Genomic DNA, 7,737 nt, shown 5'->3' on the forward strand with positions numbered 1-7,737 from the left:
GTTAGGTTTTATTTATTTTTTTAAGTTATTGTAACTTTTAAATGGTTCAACTACAAACGAAACGAAAAACACTACAAACAACTACAAACGATTCTAAAGAAGATGGCGCAAACGGATTTGAGATATCTTAAAGTGGAGTGCGAGTAATTTTTTTTATTTTTATAATTTTTAATGTATTAAACTATAAACGAAATTTTTGTTACTACAAATAACTACAAACAAAATGCTAACGTTTTCCGTAAAAAAATTAATTTTTCGGAAGTCGGGTGTCAGGTTCACATAGGTTTGGTCCTTGTGGAAGGCAACAACAAGAAATATACAGTAATCGTTAGTCACGAAGATGCGGAAAAAGCCCAAAGATTACTAAATTAATATAATTAATATAATAATAAATAATTTCGATATTTTCATAAATCTGAAAACTGTTATTTATTTTATAGACATGACTTTTGCAACATCATTGTTTAAGTACAAGATTCTTTTTTATATATTTCATAGAATAGGCAGGTGCTCCTATCATCGTGTCACGTCGTGTCTAATTGTAAGATAGGTTAAGATAGGTTATATTTCTTTCTTATACATAACAAGAGTCGCAGTACTGCGGATATCGTTCCGTTATTGCAGCGTTATATGCGGTAAAAACAACAGAAGTGATTACGGAACGCTCCTGCAGTTCTACTCAATGACGTCATATCGTCAGTACTTACAGTGAATATCGAAACGCACCCAATGACGTCATATCGTCAGTACTTACAGTTAATATCGAAACGCACCCTTATTCACACTGAACGCGTCACGAGTCGCGACAAACAGCGACAAATCAACGCGACGCATGAGCAGCCCCAACATAACCTAATATTTGTCGTTGATGCCCCAAGTGCTCGAACTGCTTGAAGTTGAGTCAAGTCAAAGAGATACCGGCTGTAGCTGTATCGAGGAGAATCGAATTACTTATTCGACCAGAGTAGATCAGGCTTGTTGAATTCGCCAGCTCGCAAGCCGGAATAGTCGAATTATTGAGCCAAAGTGTTCTCGTCAATGTAATGTGTTGTCTCCGTACACTTCGTCGAGCCGAATAGAGCAGTGCAAAGCTTGATAGACTTCTGAGAGGGTTATTGATATTAGGTTACATTGTGCCTGTTCATGCGTTGCGTTATTTGGCGCGACGCGTTCAGTATAAATAAAAACAATTGTTTGTGGAAATATGGAGGCCTACCGACAGCGTTGGCGAATGAAAATTATTGCCATGATGTTACTACATAGACGATTCAAACTTGTCGATGAAGCCCGTGATGAAGCCGATCAAAGAATTCACCGATTCTGGGAACGTCCCATACTTCAAACTAGACGAACTCACGGAAACTGGGAACATTTGATACAGGAGCTTCGCTTATATGATCATGAAACCTACTTCAATTTTATGAGAATGACGCCACAAACTTTTGAAGAGATTCTTTCTTTGGTTGGATCACAGCTTATAAAACAAACCACAAATTTTCGAGAGCCAATATGTGTAAAAGCTCGATTATCGTTAACAATTCGGTAAGTTATGAAATACTTAACTTTTTGGTTACGATTTTCTGGATTCTTTTATTAATATTTTTTTTAATCATTAAAATATGTTGCTGGATATTACCGAAAATTTTGTAAAAAAATTTTCAAGTTAATAAAATAAATTTAAATGATATCCTTGGGAATCTTTTAGATACTTGGCTACTGAAGATTTCCTGAAATCAATAGCTTTGGCCTTCAGAATTGGGGCAGCTACTGCATCTAAAATAATTCGAGAGACGTGTAGAACGATATGAGATAGCATGCAGCAAGAATTCTTCACGCCCTCTCAAGAAAATTGGTTACACGTTCATAACGAATTTGCACTACGTTGGAACTTTCCACACTGTATTGGCGCATTGGACGGGAAGCATGTTGTCATCGCAGTAAGTTAAAATTTTATCATAGACAATATGACTACTATTTGATATTAAGGTTTAGTAATTTCTGTTTGAACAAATACGTAAACATTCAAAGTAATTCCTGTTTAAACAAATACGTGTTATTTATTTAAATTCTATTTTTACCCTATCCCTTAAATCTATTTCTTTAGGAGTAGAAACATTTGTGTAAATATTGAGTTTAATTAGGTGAAATTAACACGATTCCCCGGTGACTTGTAAATTAAATTGTCTTTAAATGCAAAAAATAGGTATCTTAACCCTAGAACTCATGAGTAATTTTTTTTACCTTTTAACTCATGACTGGGGTCAATATCGACCCCACGCTTTTTTTAATCGTAAAACCGGTCCTACAGAGATAAAGGGCCTTAATAGTACATGAATTTCTTCGTTTTTTAATAAAGAAGAGAATGGTATGCGATAAATTTAATTTTACTCAAGTTTAGTTAGTGAAAAATCCATTTAAAGACCGAAAAATGCAGAAATCAGCAAAAACCTCTTTTTTTAAACAAAAATTTGTATCTTTTTTTGTATCAACCGATTTTCAAATTTCAAACGGGGTTTTAAAGAGGACACATTAGACTATTGGAAAAAAATTGTCATCGCTATGTTCTGTTCAAAAAGTATATTTATTTGGAACTATAGAAATGAAGAAATTCGCAAAGTTGAAATATGGAAAAAGTCGATGAAAAAACCATAAAAAATTGTATTTCAAGTATTATTTTATTTTTATTTGATACAAAATAGTAAAAAATATGAAAAAAATGAAACATTATATCGCCCAGCCATTTTCTGCGAAATGTCAATCTTCTATAGGCAACGGGATTTTTACCGACTAAGTTGTGTGATATTTCGTCTTAAATAATATTTATGACTATTTATGCTCAGATTACGTAATAATACATGAAATATATTGATTCTAGCAAAAAATATAAAATTAGCTTACCGACGAAACACAAACGGCAACTCACAATTGGGGTCAATATCGACCCCACGCACGCTTTGCGACGGTGCTGTCTCACTGCCAGCGAACAACCAACGCTGCGCCCGACATAATCTTACTTTTAGAGAGTTGAAATGAATTATGGTTTAGGTCCTGAGTCGATAATGTCACTCGCTAGCTCAGGAGCGTAGTTCAAAGTTTGCCTGGGGAAACGACCCCAGTCATGAGTTCTAGGGTTAACTTTTACATACATTTTTTGGTAAAAAAAATTGTGCAATATTGCGGCTTCAGTTTTTACACGTAGTTGTGCAAATATGTCTTTATGTTGTAAACATTAAAGTACCATTTATCTTTAATTACTGTCAGTTAATGCACGATAGTTTAAACTAAAATTAGTACTAAATTCTAAAAATTTAGTATTAATTTGACAACTAAATCGCAGTAATAACAAATATACAAGTAATGTCAAACGTCCTAATTTCCTACGCTATGTGCACAAATTTTCAGCTCCAGAACTTAAAATTTACACGCGTTAGTGTTTACGGACATTTTTCAAAAAATGTTTCTTATTTTTATTCTCTTGAAGGCTCCAGCGCATTCTGGATCATCATTTTACAATTATAAAGGACAACACAGTATCGTGCTAATGGCCTTGGTATCGGCAGATTATAAGTTTTTGATGGTAGATATAGGAGCTCAAGGTCGCCATAGAGACGGTGGTATTTTTAAAAACTCTGAGATTGGCCATCGATTCAATGAAGGGCTAATGAATTTACCTCCTCCATCTATTATTGATCCAGCACACACTCAACCACTTTCATTCGTAATAGTAGCAGACGAAGCTTTTCAACTAAACTCATTTACTATGAGACCTTACCCAGGGCGAAATATGACTGCAGAAAGACGAATATTCAACTATAGATTGTCCAGAGCACGAAGAGTTGTCGAGAATGCTTTTGGTATCATAGCAGCACGATGGAGAATCTACCAGAAGCCCATGAACACATCGCTGGCTACGACCGAAGGAATTGTGCAAGCTACCATTTGCCTTCACAATTTTATGATGACGAGAGATCATTATTGTGACGACAGCTTTGCTGATCGTGTGAATTACAACAATAATATCGTGGCGAACGGTGCGTGGCGAGAGAATATACCAGTAATAGGTGCAATTCAAAATTATCGAGATGCCGGTTTAAACAAGTGTTCGAGACAAGCAGCTGAGATACGAGACAGATTTACTAAGCATTTTATGACTGAAGGAGCTGTACCCTGGCAATGGGAAATGTTACAAAAATAAAACAAGTATTAAACATATAATCTCCAAATATATTTATTAAAATAAATGTATCAATGCTAACATCTTACTCTATGCACAGCCTGCAATCTCTTAAAATAATATTATTTTAGACTGTTATTGTATAAAAAAAAATAAAAATATTACAGTACTTAGACACAAATGTTACAAAATAAAAAAATTAAGATTTTCAGTTTTTGAGGATTCTTTGGCTTTGAGATAAAATAAAGCTATTTTGTACTGTTTGTAGACTAAAAAAATAAACAAAATCTCTAACAGTACACAGTCAAATAATGCAATAAAAAATACTTAAATATTAAACCAAAATATTTCTAGTTAGTTTAATTTTTACGTGGTTTAATTTTTAAAGTCGTTGGTCGTCGAGAAAATGTTGGATATTTTCTTTTTTCCTTATGTAGCTGACTCATCCTGTACCTGCATCAAGGATTCCGTTATTTTTCGTATTAATTTTCTCATCGCCTGGTTTGAAAGTACTCTCATTTCCGACTCCAGGTAAAGTATAAAAGACCCAATGCGGGCGGGCACAGTAGGATCTATATTTTTTTTACAAAATGACTCAAAATCCTCCCTCACAGATTCAGCAGGTTGGACATTTTTGTTTTTTTTCTTCAATGCAGAACTGTTTGATCCCGATGTATCTATATCTATGGAGCGTTTGCTTTTCGAGAGACTGCTTTTCGAGAGACTGTTTATTGTTCTATAATTAGAAAATATATTTAGTATGTACATTACTTCTTTATTTTACTTCTTTCCTAAGTACGTTTTAAAAAATTTATTTAAATTGTGTAAATATTGTGTAAATACATTCCAAATATCCTTTTGAAAGTTACTTATAAGTTGAACCGTCTAAAAAAGACAGGCAGGACATGACGAAATAAGGATTCCATATTGGCTACAGAACTCTACAACTAGAAAATTTTTGTCAAGCTATATATCGCTGAAAAACTGACACCAAAAAGATAGAAGTTGAAACTTATATATCGCTTATTCATCGTAATTTTCTCAGATTACTTTCTTATTGTTAGTGTAATGAAGGTTTTGTAAAGTCAAAAAAATTACGAAAGAGAAATGTGCAAATTTGAAGTTGTACCTTTTCCTAGTATTGTATGTGCTAATAAAAAAACTTACGGTCTATATTCTACGCTAGGGCGAAGAAATTCCAGCTGCGAGAAGTACTTCCATTCAACTGTATTGCTTGCAGCACTGCCACTGCGTTTGGATTTACTTTCTTCATCCAGCAGTCTGACAAAGCGATCTCTTAATGTTTTAAATGTTTTTTTGACTATATCCATCCTGTACACCTCTGGAAAGTGATATAACAAAACTTAAATTTGTGTGTGTGCGTGTATACTATGCCTATTTCAACTGCGTTCCGATATTAATTGCCAGTACTAAAAGTCTGTAGTATACGTGACATAAATTATGGATTTTTTGGAAGTGAATATCGAAACAAGCTTTGTAAAGAGTTTTTGCTTACCTAAAACTACGTCAACTTCATTCCACAATGCTGACATTGTTTTATAATGTCTTTCAGTGTACGGCAGTAGTGTATTCCACAAAGGCCCTCTACAGAAAACTTCAGTGATAAGCAGTTCTTTTTGATCGTTTTCAGGAATTTTAGGACTTGATTGGCTTGAAGCATGCAAGCCTTCTGTTTCGCCTTCTGAGGTCACTCGGGGTCATGACCTTGACAACATATATCAAGGTCATTGAAATCGGTGAGGTCGCCCTTAATCTAGATATTTACCAAGTTATATTTATTTTGAGCCTTAATACTGCATATCTCGAAAACTAAAGCAGTTATCCCTATAAGACCTATATAATTTTTTGTTCAGCGTAAAAAATACTACCAGAAACCACAGTCAAATCAAGGGGCACCAGTTATCGTGTTTGTGCCCAAAGTAGTAATATACCTGCAACGTTCGTTTAACGTTTAGATCATAACTCTTTGAAAAAATTTATTTTCAGAATGTTAGCTGACTGTTTGGAATCAAACAGTAAACATATATAACACAAAACTAACGTTCAGCGAACATTAGCATGCTGTCTGGGTCCTGGGTACATATATCAAAAAATAAAAACTTTACTTAAATTACAAAAACTTAAATTAGAACAGCAGTACATGTATGCATTGATCGCAATTAATTTTGTATCGCAATATAATTTTTGAATTAACCGAAATTAAACCTAAATTAAAACAAATAATAAAATAATAATATACAAAATAAAAAATAAATAATTAAAAACTAAAAATAATAAACAGAAACAAATTAAAATACTAAATAATAATATTAAACTAAAATGAACTATAATAAAATTAAAAATAATAAATAAAAATAATAAAAATCTTTTCAATTTACAAATAAAATTAAAATTAAAATGTTAATTATTGTTACTTTCATTAAAGTATTCACTATCGCCAGATTCTATATCAGCTTCTGAAACATGTAAAGTAAATTCCGGTTTTTTAAAAGTTTTAACACAGCTTCGTCTAAATATCCGGATTTTTGTGGTGGATGATGTCTATATGATGAAATTACTGGATCCGATGAAATAAGTAGTATATGTAATAAATCCTCCGTAGTTTTATCTCGAGATATTTTTCGAGTATGTCCTTTTCTATATCATCTGCAATCTTTATTACGTGCTTCACTTTTCTATTTGTTTTGTCTTTTTTTATTTTTGACATTCAATGAATATGTTGCTGGTCTTATTAGTTGCTGACGAAATAAGTTAGTTGTCGTTCGTCACATCAAATGTAATCATATAATTAAATATAACAATTATAAATACAAATGATATCACTTCTCCTCTATATGTCCAACAGTATAGCTTATAATAAAAATATTGGCTTTTTCAATAATATAAATATATACCTATCAATAATAGAAATAATATAAACTTGTGATATTTCCTTCTAAATCAATTTCGAGATATTTGTGAAAAACCATATATAGACAGATGTCAATATCAAGAGACACGGTAGTCTCGCCAAGTACACGCGCAGCGCGAGACCGTCTCGTGTATCTTTACGCGAACGGACGAATTGTGAGTTCTAAAAAACGCTGTATCTATGAAACGGGCACTTGGCGGCAGCTAGTTTTAAAAAATAAAACTCAGAAATGTCTAAAGAATAATATGCTGGTAAAATGACGGCAGCATTCCGCAGCGTTTTTTTTTGTAGACCTTTCTAAGTTTTATACTTTGAAAATTTTATAATTAAAAATCGGTAATATTTGACTTAAAAAATACCGTTATTATTAAAAAATTATTATAAGATATAAAATTAAAAAATATATACCTTTCTCTATATTTATCTAATTTAAAGTTTTAATATTCTTCAATATAAGCAGAATAATACTTCTTTATTTCTCAAGCGCTGCTAAAGTAATGATTTAACGTTTTGCGAGATGAATTTATACGACCTATTCAAATGATTGTTATAACACAACTACGTGTAAATGGTAAATATTTTGTAGAAAATGAACTATCAAATATCTTTCTTAAAAATATAATCATTTATT

At 32.4% G+C, this 7,737-nt stretch overlaps 1 protein-coding gene and 1 pseudogene across 1 annotated transcript; one reads left to right on the top strand and one right to left on the bottom strand.

The window, feature by feature from the left end:
• The first annotated feature begins 734 nt into the window (after positions 1-734).
• On the top strand, positions 735-4,215 carry LOC139815776 (uncharacterized; annotated as a pseudogene).
• LOC139815778 (uncharacterized) lies at positions 4,204-6,293 on the bottom strand. Its single transcript, XM_071782930.1, has 4 exons — positions 5,961-6,293; positions 5,691-5,899; positions 5,342-5,516; positions 4,204-4,910 (listed from the first exon to the last, which is right to left on the bottom strand). Exons 2-4 carry the CDS (start codon positions 5,725-5,727, stop codon positions 4,604-4,606), a joined length of 519 nt encoding a protein of 172 aa, XP_071639031.1. The 5' UTR covers positions 5,728-5,899; positions 5,961-6,293; the 3' UTR covers positions 4,204-4,603.
• Between the last annotated feature and the right edge of the window lie 1,444 nt (positions 6,294-7,737).

Source organism: Temnothorax longispinosus, chromosome 7 (genome assembly GCF_030848805.1).
Source record: "Temnothorax longispinosus isolate EJ_2023e chromosome 7, Tlon_JGU_v1, whole genome shotgun sequence".
NCBI lineage: Eukaryota > Metazoa > Arthropoda > Insecta > Hymenoptera > Formicidae > Temnothorax > Temnothorax longispinosus.